The following is a 23,142-nucleotide window of genomic DNA, read 5'->3' as shown; positions in this document are numbered from 1 at the left end:
CCAGATCATTTCTCAGCACACACACACTGTTAATGGCACCCCTGGCCATAAATCCTGGCTGCACGCTTGAGCAGGTGACAGCATGGCTCCAGCCCCGTCCTTCCCCTCCCATAGATACGGTGGAAGCTTCATAAAGTTTAAGCAACTTGGTTGCAGCTGGTGTAGCGGGGCATGAGCTCCCCAACCAACATTTCTCATTAAAGCCAGTGGGGTGGATGAAACCGTCCACAGCCCAGGCTGGTACCAGCATATGAGTTGTGTAAATTCAACGTAAGTCCATTAATTCAAAGAGCTTTTGTGATACGTGTGTGTGTGTGTATAAGAACCCTGTGGCTTTATAACTGTAACTCGGCCGCAGTAGGCAAAGCTCGGGGCTCGCTGCCCGAGTCTGGCCGTACAGTTTCCCGGGGATTATTTCAGCTGCGGGTGAGAGCTCGCAGGGCCCGGCCGCGCTGCCCAGCTGCCGGCGGGCTGGACGCTGCGGCCCGCTCCGCCCGAGCCGCCTCCTGCTGCCAAACACCCGCGGGAGCACGGCGGGGAGCGCAGCACACCCACACCGCAGCGGAACCAGCTTCCCCGGGCGCGTTGCCGCGGCGGCGGGGGCTGCTGTGGCGGTGGGACCCGCGCCCTGCCGGAAGCGCTGAGGCCGGGCGGGAGGCGGGAGGCGCCGCCGGGGCCTATGGGGAGGGAGGAGGATGGAGCGGCTGCGGAAGCTGTGGCGGGGCCGCACCGTGACCTTCGGGGTCCCCCTGTTGGTGAGCACGGCGGGGGGGTGGGCACCGGCACCGGGGAGGAGGCGCGGCCTGGGGACGGGCCGGTGAGGCGCCAGGCCCCGCCCCGGCGGCTCCCTGGGGGTGAGCGGCCTCCGGGGGTGGCGGTCCCGCCGCTGCCCGAGGGACGCGGGGCCGGGCGCCTGAGGGCAGGGCCCTGGCCTTCCGCGGAGGGCCGGCACACCGCGGGGAGCTGCGTGCCGGTGTCGGGGGCACAGCGGCGGGGAGCCCATGCGGGCGGGAGCGGAGAGGGACTGGCCGTGGTTGCCCGGCGAGCGGTGCTGCTGTCAGGCCGGGGGTGTCCCCGGCCAGGAGGGGAAAGGATCGGGGAGCAGCGGGCCCAGCTCTGCCCGCGGGCCCCGTGGTGGCCTCTGGAGGTCGGGGAGGGGGTTTGGCAGTGTGGTCTTAGCCATATATCCCAACTAAAAGGTGAGGGAAATGCACCTCGGTGTTTTTCTTTAAAACGCTGCTTGTGTGATGGACTTGCTTTAGCTTTTCAAAGGATTTTAAACTGCAGCAGCAGTGTTGGTCTGATAATGTGTACATCTAAATAAACAGAAAGAATTTGAGTTAGATGAGTTGATAGGTCATAGTCACAGTTGTGCTCAAACCCTAAGCCCGTAATATTGTGAAAAAACCAGAAATGTCATTATAAGACACAGAAACTTGTTGAAAGTAGAGTAAAACATGGAACAGGACTCTTCCAGTCCTGTCAAAGTCCTCAGCTGGAATAATTTTCCAGCTTTGTGGTGCCATTGTAGAGCTGATGAAGATAAACTGTAAAGTCTAGAGGCAAGCAATGTAAAAGATACACCAGACATTCCACTGTTCAGGAATGCTTGAAATAATTGACTTACTTTAGTTTAGAAAGTTCTGCAAAGTTCTGTACATCATATATTGAGAGCAGCAATTGGTTTTCATGGCTTGGGAAAGAAGTACCAAAACAAATGAGCTTCAGATCAGATGCTAGGAAAATATTACTCTTGGTCAGGGTAGAGCACTCGTGATACATACTGGGAAGTTTTTAAGAAGCAGTTAAACAATCCTCTGGCAGTGGTGGAGGAGATGTTCACACTTCTGCTTCACTGCTGGAGGTAGGATTTCAGCTTCCCAGGCCAAGGTAGACCTATGGTTGTCCTTTTGGCCCCCCTAGCATTTTTGCATGATTTGCCAGAGGTCATAGCAGAAAATTTTGAGACTGGTTTCTTTGACTTTGTACTGTCTAATTGCATTCAATTTCTGTTACTGCGAGAGCTCTTTCCTCTAGAGACAGTATTATATAGAGAAATATTCTATTGTATTTTTTTCCAGGGTTTCATGTCTCACTGCCTTAAAATTATTCTCTCTTGTGAATATTTCAGAATGTTTCTGTGTTGCTGCCCAAAGGCTTCCCAAGAAGTAAGAAAAAAGAAAATCCATGCAATTCTTTTCAGTTCCCCAGCTGTCTATTGAACTCTGAAAGTATCTGTGAAGCTGAATAGAATTGTGCTAAATGATCAATTACAGCAGAAAGACATTGAATCTGTGCACAGAATCAGAAAGGGCATGCCTTTGTAAACCTTTAAATTCTGCTGAATTTGTAGATAATATTGAAGCCAAAGGTTTCTGATCGATTCTTGCATCCTGTACATTGTTTTTTCACTGAACAGGTACAGGATTTTTCATTAGTACCACATTTGCTTTCCTTTTAAAAAAAAAAAAATCTTCTTTCATATCTTCTCTTCTTACACTGCATATTTGACTGAAAAATCCCTGTGCCACTTTTTCTAAAGGCTCTACAGTTAAAGAGATTGTAATTCAAAGACCCATGAGTGTCTCATTATACACAACACACACACAAATATATAATAACAATATTTATTAGTTTTAGTGTAAATTATCTTGATAATTTTTCTTTGTTCTTTTGGGCTTGGACTCTTAAGAATATTTCAGTGCAGAGGGAATTTGCTTCGTTGATCTTAAACCTCAGACTGACAACAGGTTTCAGAGTAAGATGTGTAAATCACAGTTTTCAGTCATACTTCCTCAGCAAATGAGACTGTTTCTTTGTGAGCACTAACAAGACTGTAGGGGGTAGAAATTAAACCTGCAGGAAACCTTGTTTTGTGAATGTTTTCTTTAACTCTGTAAACTTTGCAGATAGAATATCTCTGCATGGCATAGAACAGTAAGCGTGCAGGAGGGAGTGATGTAACCTGGCACAGAATATCTTAACAGCTTGAGTGCTACAGGGTGAGTAGTCTGAAGCACTGGTAAAGATGGTAACATCTGTGTAGATGTTGGGATGAACTCCAGTGAGCTTACAGATGTATCTGTAAAATTTGCTGTTATGATGGAGGACTGTGTTAACTTTGTCAGCTGTATCGACATCTTTGTTTCCTGTCATGATAATGGGAACTCTTTCCTTATCATGTGAAGCTTAACTTGCAAGTCTTCAGGATACTTGGTTCTGTTACAGAAGAAGGGTTTCAGTCACTGCTGCTTTATATTCTGCAATCAACTCTGCCTGACCAAAAGGGATGTGTCTATCAATGTCCTATCGCGGCTGTGTTGCTTCTGTAAGATCTTGAGAGAACAAGGCTCTTATTACAGCTAGTGGATCCAGTGTCATTCTTACGAGACAGTGAACATGTCAGGTTACTTCTGTAGTGCCGTTACAATGTTTGAAGTTGCTGGAAGTAATTTTTTCAGATAAGTATAAATGGTGATTCTAGATCATTGAGAAAATGTATTTGGATTTTTAAATTGCAAAGCAGTAAGAGTTTTAAAACACACATTAAAAAACACCGTTTGATATGCTCACACCACTTTGGAAAACTTGCATTTGTGTTTCAAATTTGTACCATGGTGCAATAGCCTCTCTATCTATGGCCATGGATTTTGAGTTATATTAATTTTTCTGTGCTCCCCGCCCTCCCCCCCCCGCCCGCCATTCTGTAATGACCATGCTTTTATAAGTACTTTCCTTGTGCTTCTCCTTCAGGATCTTGTCTTTGGTGTTTTATGTGCTGTGCATAGTATTGCCAAAGAGAAGATCGGGGTGGCTTGAAAGTGTGGAAGATTTTTCTGTGGATGTTTCTAGAATCTGTTTCCATCAGTGTTCATGCACACGGACTATACTATGTTGCCATCTACATTGCTGCCTCAAACAGTGCAAGATACTTTGATAAACACTTCATCAAGAGATGCTAAGAGTGCATGTCATGTACAGGACAAGAAGAAAGGTCAGTTCAGAAAGAGTCCTTGACAGTGCTTCAGCAATGTGATCAGTGCTCCCAGGCACCATTAGAGAAGGTCAGTGGCATCTCAGGCCCTTGTTAATGAACCCGTTGTCTCTCAACCTTTTTGACAAACAAAACAAAATGAAAAACCTTTCCCAGACATCAGGATATGAATTTATATGTCTCTGGATGAGTTTTGTTCAGTGGTGAAGTCAGGGTCATCTGGAAGCCATGACTGATGCTCAGAAATGTTTTGCAAATATTGTGAAATGGTATTTTGTTGTGCTGTGAGTCACTGGAAGTGAAAATATTAATATTTTTTAATCTATGTTTTACTATGGTTTTATCATTTAGATGTATTTAAATAACTAAGTTTCTGAAGATTTATTTAAGTACAACATTCTAATTCATATCATAAAAAGCCGCTGCATTCTGAGTCCTGGGGTATGCTGAATATAAGGTATACTTTCTCCCATGGATTCTGGAGGATCCAGCTATAAAAGATCACATGGACACATGTAGGTCACGTGGACATCACTCACATTGTCACCTTGAACAATTCACAATATTGAATTGCAGGACTTTTATTAAAGTTACTACATGTAACTTTACAATAAGATTTGACATATGCAGAACAGTTGATTTAAATGCTAATATGCTTTTGAGAGATGAACAGAAGTTAACATTTACCCAAGAAGAGAATTCTGACTTCTAATATATGCGTAGTTAAATTGTGATTGCCCGTAGAAGTCCCCAAGTATTACATTTGTAGCCTAGAAAACCAATAAATACAAAACTGTTTGTAGAATTTTAAAATTATTGCTCCCAGTTAGGGAGTCACAGAGTGTCACTTTTTTGCTTCAGTGACTTGTATGATAAATATTTGGTCTCTAACCTTATGATGTGCTTTTGCTTTGCATCTCTTGTTCATCTGCATGTGTTTGAATCCCCGGCAGAGTGTGGAGCTGTTCCAGACAAAACCACCCCCTGGAACTGTTTGTGCTGGAGTGGAAGCCAGCGTGTTCAAGCTAAATGGGCTTTTCTGGACTCCAGTTTGTGCAGTCTGAATTAGCAGGCTTCCATCTTTCGGTTGACTGTCAGGCCTTAAAATTTCCAGGCTCATCTTTTGAATCAGCACCTTAAACTTTTCTTTTTATTCTCAATTTTTGAGTACTGTTTTCCAGATAAATGTTAGACAAATAGATAGGTATTCTTTAGTACTCCAGATTTCCCTTCTGTTTAATTTTGAAACATGGAGAGTGTATTTGCATTGTTTAAATGTGGTAGAATGGACTAATTTGACGCTCGGGGGAGCTGGGGTTCTGTGTTGAGCCACAGAACAGGAACATAAGTAGAGACTTGCCTGTTTTCACTTCATGTGTTTAGTCCTATTCCAAGCCTCCACCTTCTTTGAGAAGTGTTGAAGGTAGAGATATAAAATTAATATTTCCTCTGTAGTACATTTCATCTTCATCCCCTGTCCAGCATTGTCAATAGGGAAGTATTGCTTGACTAGTAGTGGTTTCTTTTTATGTTTTTGACTGCAGGTTTCAGTGTATTGCTGTTTCGGGCTGGGCCTGACCCATCACAAGAACCCCACAGGTTGCCATCAGACCTAAACAGTTTCTCATTGTAGTGAACCTTGGCTAGACTTGAACCTGTGAGTGATGGGAATGATAATTTTAATAAAGGATCAAAATTCTGACTTCTAGAAGCTTATGAAGGAAGAGAGGGTGATGTTGAGAAAGTGCAGCTTGACCACCATGGCAGACTTATTTTTCAAACAGCTGCAGCTGCTGATAAAATTCCCTTGTCATCTGACCAGCCCAAGCAATCTGTGTTAATGCAAAATGACAAAGTTGTGGCTGAAAAGGCCCTTTTTTGCTAATGCTCATGCTGAGGGACATATGGGTTTCTGTCTCTTCTGCATTGTTCTTAGATTGGTTTCTATTAAATGCATTTTCTGTGCTTTCCAGCCTGTTATGAAATGGTCATTTTAGTAAACAAAGGTTTTATTTTCTTCCTAAGACAGAGAGTAGTATTTTTGAAAGGATATGGACAGTTTTTGTTGTATTTTGGCCTGTAGCCATTCATATTTGCAATCTTCAAAATCACTGCTTTTAACATACTCTATTTTGAGCCAATTAGCCTGGTACCTTGGCTCAAGTTTAATACTCTGCACAGAGTTCTGCATGCTGTGAAAACTACACTCTTTTGCTTTATCAGTCAGTTACAATTGGCTCGACTTGATACCAGCTGCTGTCCCGGGTTGCCAGCATGGTGTCCATGGGGCCACCCACTGCATATTTCATCTGTTTTTGAATGTAACGCAGTGCAGTCTTTCTGCAATTTGTGAACTCTAGTATACATATTAAGTCAGTGCATTCTCTTTGTCATGCTTTTGAATGAAATAACTATGAAGGGATGTATCATTTTGGTTTTTGCTTTCCCCCAAAGGAGGCCTCTGATCTGAACTAAAGGATTTCCATTTGTTGCAGACAAGAAGAAAAGGTATACCCTCTTCTCCCATGGAGGGTGGGGAAAGGATTTAGTAAGTTTCTGAGAAGGCTTTGCACTGTTTTTCTCTCTTCTCAGCAGTTTCAGCACTAGAACCAAGGTTTGGAATGGCTGTGGGAAACAAACTCTGGAGAGTTAGAACTGGCAGAGGGGGGCGCTTCAGGTTAACATGACTTGCCTGGAACTTTTCTGAGACTGGCAGTTTGTCCTGCTACTTTTTTTAGGGGACAAAAGAAAGACTTCAGTCTAGTAGGCTGTCAGATTGCCGTCTTTCACCAGTCTTGCACTGCACATAGGACAATTCTTTAAAAAGGAAACCCAAGCCCCTTTTTACCATGATCCCTGCAAACTAAAATAAAATAACTCACATAACTGTTGTAGTTTTGAAGCTCCTGATTAATACCTGGAGGGTTTTGCAGCAGCAGTCTTGAAGAAGAGGTTAGAAAACTATCGTGCTTTTTCTCCAGTGATATGTACCATAACATTTTCCACCACTGCATAGTCTGTGTTGTCCACACTAAACATTGTGATTTGCTTAATTCAGGGATTTATGACAAATGTAATTTGTAATCTGGCTCTCACAGTTGGTACTATAGCAGGAATGGCTTTCTCTAACAACAAGGATACTTGTAATAGGGCAAATTGCTGGTGCTGCCAGATAATTAGTTTCTTGTTATTTTGTTAACGCAGGAAACTGAAGATGGCTGCTTTAGATTATGCAGGAAACTACAAAAAGTAGGGATCTGCTGTAAGTCCCAAGTTCTGCTGTTATGAGTCCTCAGTGACCATCTGACTGTAGTTGGTGACAAATACAAGAGTTTCCCATCCTAAGATGCTGTTCAAGGGATCAGTCTGATGCCATCCGTAACTGATTGCGTAACATACCTTCCAATGGAGAAGTGAACCAATAGAATTTTTTTAAAGTATGTTATTAAAGAGAGTTTTATGTCATTTTTTTACATAAAACATTTATTGAGGTTGCTGAGTGTATGTGACAGATGGTGCTCTTATGTCACATCCTATCTTTCCTTTTGTTTTGGAATATGCAAGTCTTCCATGCATGCATAATTGCATTACAACATTGTAGGGATTTTTTTTTGTGTACTCACTGAAACATAAAGGAATAATCCAATGTGAGATCTTTAATGGGGGGTTGTGCTAGCAATGCTGTTAAACTGTTTGCTTTGGTGTTAAGTGCTGGCTAACTTGTATGTTTTATGATTTTTGCTTTCTTAAGGTAAACTGTAGGTGTAAAGGAAGAAGTGAGAAGTTATTTCATCAGTCTGCTGAACGCATTAAAGTAACTAGACAGATGATGTTCACTACATAATAATGTTTTTTGCTCCACATTCTGAAGCACATAAAATTAATAGTTCCCTCACACTGAAAGAATGAAGGTATGTTTGAAATTTCCAGCTTCAGTACTCTTCAGGTGCCAATGCCTTAACATTTTATGATGCGAGTTAAGATCTCTATGATTCTAAAATTGGAATGAAGAAAAATACATCTTAGTTTTCATTACATATAGCATTACTTTTCCCCTTTCAGTTAACTGGAGAGTGAACTTGACCCTGACTTCATTAGAATGTTGCCAATGTGTTTTATTGGTATGGCATCCCGAATAGCTTCTATGATCTCTTTTTATAAAGTCTGGACTACTGGATGGAACATACTGGACTTCGCTGTTGCCCTTGGCTTACGTTAGGCAAATTTTTCCATTGTAGTGCTTTTTTAACTGTAGAGATTATCCCTATTTTACAAACTGGGAAACTATAAATGTATGTGAGACACACAGAATATGCAAAGCCAAGAAACTGATAATGTTCTGGAATTTTTAATTTGAGTCGTATCCCACTTCTAATTTTTTTGAGCAGTGACTGTTGATGCTTCCTTGTTGTTTCTATGTGTGCATTCTTCCCTTTAAATACAGTTAACGTAGAGGAAAGTAGCGAGGACATCTTCCCTCATAACGCAAAAAAGAGAAAGGAAACACATAAACCAAGACTAATATTTCCACTCAATGCATTGTCAGTCACTGAGTCTGTTACTACTTTTAATGGTATTATAGTTGCATAAATTCATTTATACCTTCTTTTATTGGCATTTGAACACAGTTTTTAAAAATGTAATTGACTGCATAGCTTTCCGTTGGTTGTGTAGATGAAGGCAAGGCATGCTCAGGGCTCTCAGCTAACTATTGACGTGCTGTTGGTTGATTAAATATGTGCTGAATATGACTGAATCTGGTCTGATTTTGCAGTGAAGTCTTGGACATCGCATTTGGTTCTTTAGAACATTCATCAAGTAAACTTGTGAACATACTATTTATATTTTTGTGTGTATTCTGTGCTTTTGAAAATTATTTAATCTTAATCCTAACCTTCTTAATCCTAACTCTGTAATATTTCAGTCGCATTTGTAATTTCTCACAGCATAAGTGTGCCTTGACTTGGATGCAGCCTAACTGATGTTCTGTCGTAAGATAAATCAACCATTGTAGCATTGGAAGTGTAAAGGCAACTATACTGGTAATGCCTGATAAGCAAAATGCGCCAGCTTGCCAGGCTGGTTACACTGCTTATGCAGTATGAAGAGCAAATGTACTTCACAAACCAAGTGGGTTTTTTATAAAGGTGATGTGAGTAAAATTACAATCTCAGGCCAAAACCTACCTAACAGAACTGAGAGGGCTGTGTGCATCAACTTCTTTACCATGTGTATAGCTGGAAGTGTAAAATGCACTGTACAACAGATGGTTGCTGTCAAACGAGTGATAGGATGTGATGAGACAAAACGAGTAGCACGTCTTATTTCATGCAACAACCTGCTACATGATTTCCCTTAGTTACAGTGTACATTACATTGTTTTAAATTATCAAAGCTGAATAATGTAATATCTATTTTTTAGCTTGGAGCATGGCTTTGTAAGCCACAGTGTGCCTTCTCATTATGTTAAATAATAGTTGGGTTATGAGGAACAGGCCAGTTAAAGGTCTTCCTCTTGCTCATATTGTATCTCATAATGGTATATACTTCAGGTAGGTTTGTTGTTGGGTAAACTAATTTTTAATTGATGTCACAAGTAATTGCCCCTTTCTGCCTAGTTTAACAACTGTGTACTGAACCATTTCTAGTGCAGTTGCTTTTGCCTGCCATAGCCACTCTTTGACAACATGCTAATATACACAAAGGCAATAAGGTGTGGTTTGTAACAGCCACAAACTTGTCTATAGCACTTATGTTTTCTGTTCATTAGGACTTAAATTTTGTTAAGTTAACTCATTCTCATTGGCTGTTAATTAACATAATACTTGTTAGGAGTTAGGAAGATCAGCTAATGAAAATTTATGCTGAGGTGTCAACCATATTAAAATTCAGTTATAGTCCGCTACTTGAGACTTTCAGCATTATGTCTTACCATCTCTTCAGCTGACAAATCTTCTGCTTTGATTGAATAAATCTTGAATAATGTTCAGGTTCTTTTTAACCATTTTGTATACTTTAGTTTCCCGCTATTCTTTCTTACCAAAGTACTGACACATGAGGAAGACTTCTTTTTTTTTTTTTCTCCTTTATATCAATACCATTTTCTGTTGTGTATTTTGATGATCCAATATTTGCAAGAGCATCATTAATTCCTTGAACAGTTATGATGCAAGTATGGTGCTACCCAGTTTCTAGTAGGTCAAATTTCTAGTCGCTGAAAGTGAACTTGCTACCACGTGATGATTTTCTGAGTTCTGTGGCCTAGCAGTTGGATGTTCGTGTCACAAAATTTTGGTCTATTTGTTTCTAATTATCAGCTAGATTCTTAGGCTTATTGAAAGGGACAGGCCAGAAAGAGACTGTGGAGCCTTTCGCTCCTGGCTGTTGGGAAAAAGTTCCCTGTTCTGTGATCAGAGCACGTCAGTTCCTGGGTACCAGTCTGTAACACACCAGTATCTAAGTCTGTGTTGGGAGCGTGTTCACATGGTTGTGAGTAGTTTTACCTGCTTGGTGGGAAATCATATAGTCCTGCAACTTTTAGAAGGAATAAATGTAGAAGACTTTTTTTTTTTTTAATTCAAATTATATGAATATGGCTTTGTGACCTCAGTGACCTGAACTTCGGATAGCATACTTTTTGGAAAGAACATACATTTTGACTACCTGTGCAGCATAATTATAACAACTCTTGGACACAGATGTTTGCTGCAAACCTAATATGTAGCAAGAAATCAGACAGTGTTGTGTAGAAAACAGTTACCAGTGCAGCAACAGCCAGTAATGAAGGACTCCCCAAACTGGTGTGCCCAACGGACTATTACCCCCTACTGATCTTTCAGACAGATGGGGAGGAAGCAGCATCCCGTAGTCTGAGGGGAATGAAGAGAGACTTCAAGGCCTTGGGACAAATGGTGAAAGAGTCTGGGGCTCAAGTTATCTTCTCTTCCCTCCTTCCATTTTCGGATGATGATGTGGGACGGAATAGAAAAATTGAGTCCGTAAATGATTGGCTTCGGGACTGGTGCTACAGGCAGGGCTTTGGGTTCTTTGATAATGGCTGGTTTTATAAGACACCAGTCCGGTCAGTGATATGTGGGAAAGGTTTATCCCACAGGGGTAAAAAGATGCTGGGACAGGAATTAGCAGGGCTCATTTGCAGGGCTTTAAACTAGATTTGAAGGGGGATGGGGTTGTAGCTGGGCTTGCATCAGTGGGGCAGCACACTGGAATCAATAAAGACCGGGAGGCCCCCCAGGCCCCTAGGGTGAAATCGGTGTACTCGGCTCGCTCCCTGAAGTGCCTGTACACCAATGCGCGCAGCATGGGGAATAAGCAGGAGGAGTTAGAAACCTGCGTTCGGTCAGGAGATTATGATCTGGTGGCAATTACAGAGACATGGTGGGACAGCTCACATGACTGGAATGTGGTCATGGATGGCTATGCCCTTTTCAGGAAAGACAGGCCAGCCAGGCGAGGTGGTGGAGTTGCTCTTTATGTGAGAGAGGAACTGCAATGTATAGAGTACTGTCCAGGTGCGGTTGAGGAGCGAGTTGAGAGTCTGTGGGTGAGAATTAAGGGGCAGGCTGGCAGGGGTGACACTGTTGTGGGAGTCTATTACAGGCCACCAGATCAGGGTGAGGAAGTTGATGAGGCCTTCTATGGGCAGCTGAGAGCGGCCTCACAGTCACAGGCTCTGGTTGTTATGGGGGATTTTAACTACCCTGATGTTTGCTGGAAGGACTACTCAGCCAGCCAGCCTCAGTCTAGGAGGTTCCTCCAGTGCATTGACGATAACTTTCTGATGCAAATGGTGGAGGAGCCGACTAGAAGAGGTGCACTGCTGGATCTCGTCCTCGCTAACAAGGAGGGTCTGGTCGAAGCAGTAAAGGTGGGGGGCTGCCTTGGTTGCAGTGACCATGAGATGGTGGAGTTCAGAATCTCCTGTGGTGGGAGCAGAATACCGAGCAGAATTGCAACCCTGGACTTCAGCAGGGCTGACTTTGGCCTTTTCAAACAGTTGCTGGAGGAAATCCCGTGGGCAAGGCTGCTTGAAGGTAAAGGCGCCCAAGATAGTTGGTTAACATTCAGGGACTGCTTCTACCAAGCTCAAGATCAGTGCATCCCGACGCGCAGGAAGTCAAGGAAGGGAGCCAGGAGACCTGCGTGGTTAAACAGGGAACTGCTGGGCAAACTCAAGTGGAAGAGGAGGGTTTACAAATCATGGAAGGAGGGGCTGGCCACTTGGGAAGAATATAAGGCTGTTGTCAGAGGATGTAGGGAGGCAACTAGGAAAGCTAAGGCCTCCTTAGAGTTAAACCTGGCGAGAGGGGTCAAGGACAACAGGAAGAGGTTCTTCAAATACATGGCAGATAAAACTAACACCAGAGGCAATGTAGGCCCACTGATGAACGGGGTGGGTGCCCTGGTGACAGAAGATACAGAGAAGGCAGAATTACTGAATGCCTTCTTTGTCTCTGTCTACTCTGCCGGAGGCTGTCCTGAGGAGCCCCGTACCCCTGAGGCCCCAGAGGAAGGCAGGGCAATGGAGGAGTCTGCCTCAGTTGATGAGGACTGGGTTAGGGAGCAATTAAGCAATCTGGACATCCATAAATCCATGGGTCCAGATGGGATGCACCCGCGGGTGCTGAGGGAGCTGGCTGAAGTCATTGCTGGACCGCTCTCCATCATCTTTGCCAAGTCTTGGGAAACGGGAGAGGTGCCTGAGGACTGGAGGAAAGCAAATGTCGCTCCGGTCTTCAAAAAGGGCAAGAAGGAGGACCCGGGCAACTATAGACCGGTCAGCCTCACCTCCATCCCTGGGAAAGTGATGGAACACCTTATCCTTGGTGCCATCTTAAGACATATCAAGGATAAGAGGGTCATCAGGGACAGTCAACATGGCTTCACCAAGGGGAAGTCGTGTTTGACCAACCTCATAGCCTTTTATGAAGACGTAACAAGGTGGATTGACGATGGCAGAGCAGTGGATGTGGTCTACCTTGACTTCAGCAAAGCATTTGACACCGTCTCCCACAGCATCCTCACAGCAAAACTGAGGAAGTGTGGACTGGATGATCGGGTAGTGAGGTGGACTGCAAACTGGCTGAAGGAGAGAAGCCAGAGAGTTGTGATCAATGGGGCGGAGTCTGGTTGGAGGCCTGTATCTAGTGGAGTGCCTCAAGGGTCAGTTCTGGGACCAATACTGTTCAATATATTCATCAATGACTTGGATGAGGGAATTGAGTGTACTATCAGCAAGTTTGCTGATGACACCAAGCTGGGAGGAGTGGCTGACACGCCAGAAGGCTGTGCTGCCATCCAGCGAGATCTGGACAGGCTAGAGAGTTGGGCGGGGAAAAATTTAATGAAATATAACAAGGGGAAATGTAGAGTCTTGCATCTGGGCAGGAACAACCCCAGGTTCCAGTACAGGTTGGGGAATGACCTATTAGAGAGCAGTGTAGGGGAAAGAGACCTGGGGGTCCTGGTGGACAGCAGGATGACCATGAGCCAGCACTGTGCCCTTGTGGCCAAGAAGGCCAATGGCATCCTGGGGTGTATTAGAAGTGGGGTGGTTAGTAGGTCCAGAGAGGTTCTCCTTCCCCTCTACTCTGCCCTGGTGAGACCTCATCTGGAATATTGTGTCCAGTTCTGGGCCCCTCAGTTCAAGAAGGACAGGGAACTACTGGAGAGAGTCCAGCGCAGGGCCACAAAGATGATTAAGGGAGTGGAGCATCTCCCTTATGAGGAAAGGCTGAGGGAGCTGGGTCTCTTTAGCTTGGAGAAGAGGAGACTGAGGGGTGACCTCATTAATGTTTATAAATATATAAAGGGTGGGTGTCACGAGGATGGAGCTAGGCTCTTCTCGGTGACAACCAACAGTAAGACAAGGGGTAATGGGTTCAAGCTGGAACACAAGAGGTTCCACTTAAATGTGAGAAGAAACTTCTTCTCAGTGAGGGTGACAGAACACTGGAACAGGCTGCCCAGGGGGGTTGTGGATTCTCCTTCTCTGGAGACATTCAAAACCCACCTGGACGCCTTCCTGTGTAACCTCACCTAGGTGTTCCTGCCCTGGCAGGGGGATTGGACTAGATGATCTTTTGAGGTCCCTTCCAATCCCTAACATTCTGTGATTCTGTGACTGTAACATCAATGCGGTGTGATAAAATAGGGTGGTGTAGGTGTTCTGTTTTGTTTTCCACTCAGGTCATTAGAGCTTCCTCTTGCTTCCACCTTCCTTAGATGTGCATCTGTAGATGTGAAGCCTTTTGGCCTCCTGTGCATCTGCCATAATAGAGAACAGCAGACGGAGTCTGTCAGGTCAGAGCAGGAGCAAGAGGCCTGATTCTTCCACAAAGTAGCTAGATTTCTAAGCTAATTTTCAAGTCCTTAATGGTGTTTGTTAACATTACTCGATCTTTTGGTTGGTCTGTCCATTTTTAATGGTAAAAATACATAGACGGTTTTACGACCTCCCTCTGTCATAAGAAAGAATAATGATTTTTTTAATGTGATATTAAGGTTCACACCTTGCCCTCCCCATTTCTCCCTTTATTATTCCTGTTCATAAGCTTCACAGGTGTGGAGGGAATTGCAAGACACTTAAGGAAGCAATAATAGAAGTGCAGGTGTGCTGGATATGATTTCTTAGCCTCTGTGATAATGTATCATTGAACCACAGCTCCAATCAGCTGGTCTGTTCAGAAGCTTAATTAGAACTCTTACCCACAGACACCAGAGTAAGTTGATGTGGCATTGTTACTTCCGTGTGGAGTCTGAAAATTATGAGAATAAAACCTGTGGTGGTGAGGTGAAGGTTCCTCTGCTGCAGTTATGTCAGGAAGCCATATGGGGAGGGAAAAGCGGTAAGAGGAGAATAAGTCCCTGGAAAATGCGAATCATGAAGCAGCTGCCTTTGTATGAAGGAGGAAATTTGTGAAAGCCAGGCCCAGAGAGTAGAAGAAGGCTCCAACTTTACATATACTCCTTTTTCTCTTTTATGTATTTTCTGATTGATTATTTTCTTTAGTTCCCATTGTTTCTGTTGGAAGAACAGTAGGGTCCCTTGGTAAATGAATTGGGTCACTGTGCAGAGTGTTCTTTTTCATGGTAGTCCTAACATACCTGTTTTCATTTTGTTATTTTTCAGCTGTATCTTGTTGGAGGATCTTTTGGACTACGTGAATTTGCTCAAATAAGATATGATGTCCACAAACTACATGGCAAGGTAGTTGAAATGGTTTTCTTTACTTTTCCATTTCGTGTATGTACTGACTTCTAAAGGATTGCTAACACAAGCAAACTATTTAAATGAGGGATTTCACTCACCACTGGACCCTGGGCTACAGCTGAGGTTTTTAGGGAGTGACCAGTGGAGGTAACAATAAAGGGGCTGACATGATGATGAATCCTTTTACTGTCTGTGAAACAGATCAACATAAATAATAGAAAAAATTTGTTTCCTTGGTTGATTTTAAGTGACAATTCTAAATCCTGGGCAGGAAGTGTGGCACATCTAGAAGGAGATTATTACAAAGATTTTGTGTCCGATAATATCTGGTAATCCCTATTTAATATCTGACTAAGAAAACTGATATTTTAAAAGGTTCTGTTTTCAAACAATGCTTAGCATCAAGTATATAATGTTAGATGTTTTTCAGGGCTTGGCTTTGTGTTGACTGAGATAAGCAGATAACTTTAACATCCTATTCTTTAAGCTCTGTGAAAGAAACAAGCTAGTCTTTACTCTGTCAGAATGTACTGTATGAAAGAAACCTTTCTTTAAATGAACTGGAAACCTTCTGAATGAGGGAAATAGCTTGCTTACACCTCCAAGTGTAACACTAGTTCCAAATTGCCTATGAAATAATCTGAAAACAGTATGTCAGTTCAGCAGAATGTAATATTGGGTTGCTTTACCTAGCTTTGTATTATAATATGCAGGTCTGCCATTGCAATATACAGAAGCTTTCTGGTCTCAGTGCTGCTGGCTTGCAGGTGACATGAAGCTTTTTTGAAGACTGTATGGCACTTTATATAAAAAAATGTTCGTGTAAGACTCTGGACACTGTGGCTTTCTGCTGTGGTCACATCTCTGAGATCTTGAGCTCTGAGAGTTTGGAGACCCCCGTGCTTTGTCTTAGAGACTCGTTGTGGGCTATCTAAATTACTTTAATAATTCTTCATTGTTCCTTGTGTTGCACACCTAACTGTGGTCTTCGAAGTGCTGTGTAGCCCACTCCTGCTCAGTCTGCTATTTGACATAGCCCATAGACAGCCGAGAGTTACCTTAGAGATGTTTTCTGAGTGCTGTCTTATGGGTAGTTATTTTCTATCAGTCCCGAGCTTTTAGGACTGGTTGGAGCCTTTTCAGTTTTTGTCCAACCAGATGGGGATCACAATAGGGGCAACAATTTGCCTGTTGTGTTTCTGTCAGTTTTTTGGTCAGATTCGTACTCGGTGAATTACATTTGGCCTCCATGATCTGCACTGTGACTGGAGACCGGGGATAAAGCCTGGTAATAGTTGTGCTCATTCAGATTTATGTGGCTTCTTGTCCCAGCATTTCTAATCAAGTGAAACATCATCGAATTAGACAGTAGTACGTGAAAGCTCTGAGGGGAAGCTACTACACCCTGGAGTTCTTAATCTCTCAGAAGCTAAAAGAGGACATCTGGATTCTTCTCTGACCAGTATTACTTAATTCTGCAGCATCTCTTTTGTGTTTTTCATTATTATTTTATTAAAGTATAGATGGAATTTCAATAAAGAACAATGCAGTACTGGATGAGAACTAGCAACATCAACTTTGGGCTTGTTTGTAGACAGGCAAATCAAAGCAATGTGTTCCATTAGTTTCTGTTTCTATGTCCATAAAAACAGAATTAAGAAGCATTCTAGTTCATCAAAGAGGACATCAAAAGAAATTAGAATGTATTTTAACTGATAAAGAGAACAAACCTAGTTTAAAATGTACATGAAACTCAGGAAAATAACATTAATCTAAGTAATTTAAAAACATTATTAAAATCCTGATAATCATAACATCTGCTTGTCACTGGTTAAAATGTTTTTGCGTTGGAGTAGAATATGCTTTTCTCATATAACACACTTTGACTAGCGTAAGTCCTTACCAGAACTGGGACAAGCGCTCTTTTGCGGGTTGAGCAGTTACGTGCAAATTGCAATAGGCAATAATAAATAGGATATTTTGTTACAGTTGCTCATTTGGAATAATAACAATGTTTAATTAAATAACACTTTTGATACAAGGAGTTCAAAGGACTTTCACATAATTTAAATGAATTAAGCTTCATAGCCTTGCTGTCAGAAAAGGCATGATTATTATTTTGATGTTTCTGCTGAAAAAATTGAGGTTGCAAAAAGTGAAGCAACCCATGCAAAAGTAGGCTAGGGTTTGTAATACCTGAGTGCCTGTCTTTTTTGATTATGTTTTAAAGACGTGCAAACTGTAGTATGCCCCCTTCTGTAAGCATGACTCCTAAACATGTTTTCTTGCTAATTCAGCTGCTAGGTAGACAGAACTTAGATGATCCTTTTGTGGTACGTCTCTACTACATTTCAGATGCTAAACTATGATTCCTTCCCTTCAAAAGCATTTGTGCTTTTCCTTTTTCAGACTAACTGTTCTCATTGTGCTGAGAGGGAAACTACATTATTAAACGAGTTCTCAGTTGACAGTGATATTTCGAAGGAAGTATTATGGTACAACTAGTGTCTGTGTTTCTGTCACTAAGGGGTTAACTGCCACTTTCTCTTTGTATTCTTGTGGTTTAATGAGCAAAATCTGCATTAGTGGTAATGCCTATGTTATTAATGTCAAACTGGCTTTTGAAGAATTTTTGAAGGTTCCTTGATAAAGGAATTAAAATTCAAGAGAAAAAGGTGGTTTGGACTTTTCAGAGGGAGTACGGTTTGGTGGTGATGCATTGGACTGGGGCTCGGATTGGGATCGGGAGACAGGCAGAGCCTGGAGCTGCAGCTGGAGTGGGGCTGGGAAGGGGCTGCAAAAGCAATCCTGTCCTCTTGTTCATTTGGGCCGTGGCTTTGGATCTTGGGCTAATGCTCATCTGATGTGCAGGACAGAGACAGAGCCTAGAGGTGCAGCTGGAGAGGGGCTATAAGCATCTCAAGAACAGGTATTTTATCAATTTAGTATAGCATCTTTGGATCTCAGGGCTTTATATATGCCCATCTCTTGCAAAAGCAAAAAAACATTTCGAGTACACCTTAATTTACTCAGAATACCTAAATCAGGCAGATTCCCTCAGCACACTGAATGTTCTGCTTTCAAAGTCAATTTACGCTGAGACTCTTATTGATGTAAATGCCTGTTTATGCTAGTCAGAATCTTCTGAAACTAATCAGGCATCTCTCCATTATCTATTGTTGCCGAAATGTCCATTAATGGAGAAATCATTAGGTTAGGTAATTGCTCCTTTTCTGGGAAGAATTTATGCAAATCAAAATTGGTTATAGAAAACCAGGTATGCTTACGAGAAAATCTTGTGGAATTAATACGAAGAAATGAGTAGATTTCTATAGGCATCGTTCCGAACACGTTTATTCTCAAATGGAAAGCTAGGCCCTTTCTTTGTCTTCTTGTTGTGTATGTAATTGAATAGAGATGCTTATTTAAAGAGGTTTTTTACAGAAAATGTGACTTCTATTAAATATACAGAAAACGTTTCCTTTCAAGTATGTAATAATAATTTTTATTTACTGTGTGCCCATTGTTGTCATTCAAGCATTGTAGAGACTTGCTGATTCAAATCTAATTTTGGATATAAGAATCTTGGACATGTGGAATAATCTGTACTATTGGCTGATAGTTACTGTGGAGTGTCGAAGAGAAGCAACATCTTAACTACCTGGGAAAATCTAGGCTTTCAGCCTGTCAGCAAAACATTTGGACTAGTAAAATAGAGTTTGTAAGCTCCACAATGGCTTTGAAGAAGTATTCTTGCGAGGCAGGTTCTCAGAGTATGGGGAGGAATAGGAGTCAGTAAGTTCCTCCAGGGTAACATGCAGCAGGAGCACTTCTAGGAAAGCTGGGTCATTTGGCAGGAAACAAAACATCAATTAGCCTTTGAAATCTGCAAATAGTTCTTGTTCTGAATTAGGTAGACAGTGTTACTATACTGACCTCTTTAGTGTTTACAAACTATGTAGATCACATTCACTTTTCGTTTGTCCTATGCAAATGAGTGCACCCCAAAAATAGAATCCTAAGAAATGAGAATAATGATGGTTTCTGTCTTTCTGAGGCAAAAAGTAGAGTCAGTGAAGAGTCAAAAGGACTGAAGTTCAATCTTTTCTCCTATGAGTTTTACTATTGAATCAACTGTTGTGCATTAAAATATGTATGACCATTGCATGACACTCCAGGAGTTAAAATCCAAGTGAAAATGAAAATACTTGACCTATTCTTTCAGAACGCCATCCTCTATTAGCAATAAAACTAAACCCGGAGAGATTATAGAAGGAGCAATGGTGGTGGTATGAAGCACACTCATTAGTAAGTGTGTATGAGCATAAAGCTTGCTTGATGCAGACTGAGTAGATTGCCTTTAAAATTCCTGTAAAGGGAATGGCAGTGTTTTGAGCTCCTCACCTAAGCTTTTTGACCAGTTGACTGGTATGTAATGACCTGTGAGACACTTATAGACACTTGCAAGGTGCTAGTGTTGCAATTGTCAATTCTTATTTCTTGCTTTTACTTGGCGTCTTGAAGTCCTAACTCAGGAAATAACTGTGAGGATCTCAGCTTTCTTTTATAATCCCAGACCTCAGAGTTAGGAAGAAGAGTTCATATAGTGCATAGAGGGTTATCCCGGAAGCCTTGCTGTCCTTTGAAAAATAAAAGAATGAGGAGTGGAAGAGAAAAGAAAGTTAATATGTTGAGTTATGATGCTGACATTTTACTGGCTTACAGCTTTCCAAATAATTGGGTTTGATAGTGATTTAAGTGTGTTGACTGGTTGGTTATACTCAGTATTACAGTTTTAGAATATTGTTGGGGGTTCCCTGGTGTTGTCCATTAACACTGTGTCTTGAAGCTCACAACAGGTGTCAGGGGACCCACAGCAGCATGTGATTTAAATAACTTCCATGGATCTCAAGGAGATAATTAATGCTGCTCTACTTTACATAGGGAACAGGAAAGTTAATTAATTCAAATAAAAGGCATTATTTAAATTCAAGTGAGTATTTAAAAAACATTTCCTCAGGTGAGGTCCATTAATTCAAGTGTTTTGGGTCAGGGTGAAATAGTTCAGGAGGAAACAGGAGCAGAGAGTTTCCATGAGGCCTTCATATCAGGGGTGAACATAACTGGCTTTTGCTTCAGGAAGGTCCAAGAAATCAGTCCAGCATTTTCTCATTGTTATAAATGGATAGTTGAGAAGTGATATCTGCCTGTTAGAATGCTTTTATGTTGCAGCTGAAACATTACTCTGGTTCACAGACGTACTACAGTTTGTTTTTAACCGTTGAGATGGTGACAACTGCAGCAGCATTGTGTTTAAATTATGTTGCAACATTCACCCAGAAAGGGGAATAAATTTGTGAGTGATTGGACAAGACTATGCTGTGTTGCTGGCTGGCACATTAATATTTCCATTATTATGGAAAGTAGCTCAGGTATGTCTGCAGGGTGTGCACACATAAGCATGCCCTGAAGTATTACAACTAAAATTATCTGTTGGTTATTGCTTCTATTTTACCTTCCTGTTAACTCAGTCTGCATAGGATTTCTGTGCCCAAGCAGAAGTTTGGTTTGGTTTTTTTTGGTTTGTTCTGTGGGGGTGTTTTTGTGTATGTGTGTGGTGGGTTTTTTTGTATGGGTGTGTTTCTTTTTTTTTTTTCCCAAAAAAGATTCATTACAGAATTAAATGTAATTTTAAAGGTTACTGTAAAGTTAGTATGGTTTCTGAACGATCTGTCATGTTTCTGTGTCACATCACTTTCTTCCTTTAAGTAATGTATTTCATATGAGCTGAAAATTTTAAAACAGAACCACCTAAACTTATGAGTATGTCTGTAGCATTTAAAATTACAAATAATGCTATTTTTTACTTATGGTTGCGGAATGTCAGCAGATTGTCCTCATCATTAAACATATTGTGAGCTACTAGTGCTAGGTAGAGCTGCTTCACTGGAAGCTGTCTTGTTTATCTTATTTGAGGACCTGCATTTGTGTTAGAAAACAGTGTTTGCTCTATTTGCAAAGCTATCAAAGATACTAAGAATTTAACCGAGATAGAAAACAGTATTTGTAGCTGGATGTAAAGGTGTGTATTTTCCTTTCTGCCCCCAAATTGTTCAACTGACTTTTCATTGCAGTTCATAATGGATAAGCTTCCATGTTTGAAATCATATTACACTTCGGTGTTCCCAAAGATCATAAATTTGTCCAAAACTTGACTGACTTCACTGTTTCAAGGAGAAATCTAGATAGGCCAAGTCATTGGACAGGGCTGGTGAAGCACATGCTGGTGTAGGTTGTTGTAATGACAACTAATTGACCTAATGCGATTGCTGCCAGCCCAGCTCATTCCATGCACTCCGTTATCTTCTGTGTTCTGCCGGCTTTCTGCTTGATTTTGCTCCAAATGGATTTAGACTCATCCTTTAGATTTCCTGGTGTGCCAACACCTCCTACCAGTGCTAAGGTCAATGTAAATTGACACTGTTATTACTAAAAATACTCTAAATAGATTAATTGTATCATTAGAGTTAAGGAAGTAAAATTTAAACACTCAGTATCTGCTCAGCTAAATCTAAATGTATATTTGTGGTGCTGTGCACTGAGTCAGGGATTCATCATGCTCATGTTGCTATTGTCTTAAATGAAATGCCTGGTTTGAGGCAGCTATCCAGGCAGCCCATGTAGATGGTTTGAGAGGGAAATTTTAAAATAGATGCTTGAGAAAGATGTTCTCTTTTGACCGACAGAAAAGTAGAGAGCTTGAGCTTGACACTTTATTATTACCACATTTCAGTGAGATGAGTATCATCCTTAGTGTATGAATATATTTATATTCAATTTGACCAGGGAATGATAGGTGAGATAAACCTCTGCCTAACTTCAGGTGCAGATGAGTTAGGTTTTGGGGCACTTATCTTAAAGTGGGATTAGTTTTCTCTAGAAATGCTGTTCTCTATTCAGCTAGCTGTGGGGGGAGCCTAAATAGAAACTTTATGGTTCAAATCAAAGGTTTGAAAATTAGTTTGACACCCCTGGTGTAGATGGCTCAAATCAGGTGAGATGAAGCCTGCCCTAAATATGCTTTCCCTGCAGCTTCATTGGCAAACTAGCAGATGGCTTGAAGGTAGAGGAACCCTTAGTTAATCTGTTGTTTGCGTTTGAAGTATTATGTGATTCTAGAGAGTTTCCTCCATGATTTCGTAAGAGGTTGTATTAAAAAAGATCCTGTTTAATTTGAGTGTGAACAAAATCAAATCAAAATATCTTTAATTGGTGTCTGGTGGAATTTTTTTGATTGGAAAGGTACCGTTTCTAAACTTGTCTGCAAAGTAACACGGAATCATTTTAGCGTCTGTCACTGAACTTGGAAGAATGATTAAGTCTTCTCATCTAGCCTTTTAGCATTTATTTATAAATGCATCTTCATGTGTTTAATTTGTTTCAGTAAGCTAATTACACAAGCACAGTGTGGCAAGGGATTGATGTTGGTGATTATTGTTTTCTTTTTTTTTTTCCTTAGGCAGGTCAGGTTGGCCTGAGTCTCAAGTCTAACGGAGACAAACTTTGGCTAATTTCTTTGTGTAAGTAGATTTAGTTGATTTTCAAAGACTAAATTCTTTAATGAGCTTGGCCTTAGGTCCTCAAAAATTAAGAAAATAATACACTGAAATGTTGTTTGGTGCTTTAGAGAATGTGAGAGGCATACATTTCTGATTGCTTATAGGAGGAAAAAAAAATCTTTGTCAGTCTTTTATGTAATGAAGTGCATTTTACTAAATTAAAGCAGACCTTGCTTTCAAGCATAGCCTGCTTTGTAGAGGGTTTTAGAATTGGATGTTAAGTGAGACAGCCTGGCTCCTGATTGATGGCTAAGCAGGTGCCCTTATGGTGTCTTTGTTGGCAGGGGGAATTTGGA

General features: G+C 41.5%; 1 protein-coding gene across 1 annotated transcript in view; it reads left to right on the top strand.

The window, feature by feature from the left end:
- The first annotated feature begins 573 nt into the window (after positions 1–573).
- LOC135989556 (cytochrome c oxidase assembly protein COX16 homolog, mitochondrial) overlaps positions 574–23,142 on the top strand; it is a 51,026-nt gene continuing 28,457 nt past the window's right edge. The window contains exons 1-2 of the mRNA XM_065636469.1: positions 574–755; positions 15,147–15,224. Of these exons, the coding sequence (XP_065492541.1) occupies positions 696–755; positions 15,147–15,224 (138 nt within the window). The 5' untranslated portion in view covers positions 574–695. The remainder of the gene's footprint in view (positions 756–15,146; positions 15,225–23,142) is intronic.

Source organism: Caloenas nicobarica, chromosome 5 (assembly GCF_036013445.1).
Source record: "Caloenas nicobarica isolate bCalNic1 chromosome 5, bCalNic1.hap1, whole genome shotgun sequence".
NCBI classification, from domain to species: domain Eukaryota; kingdom Metazoa; phylum Chordata; class Aves; order Columbiformes; family Columbidae; genus Caloenas; species Caloenas nicobarica.
The sequence above is the reverse complement of the archived record's forward strand: the minus strand, read 5'-3'. Positions and strand labels throughout refer to the sequence as shown.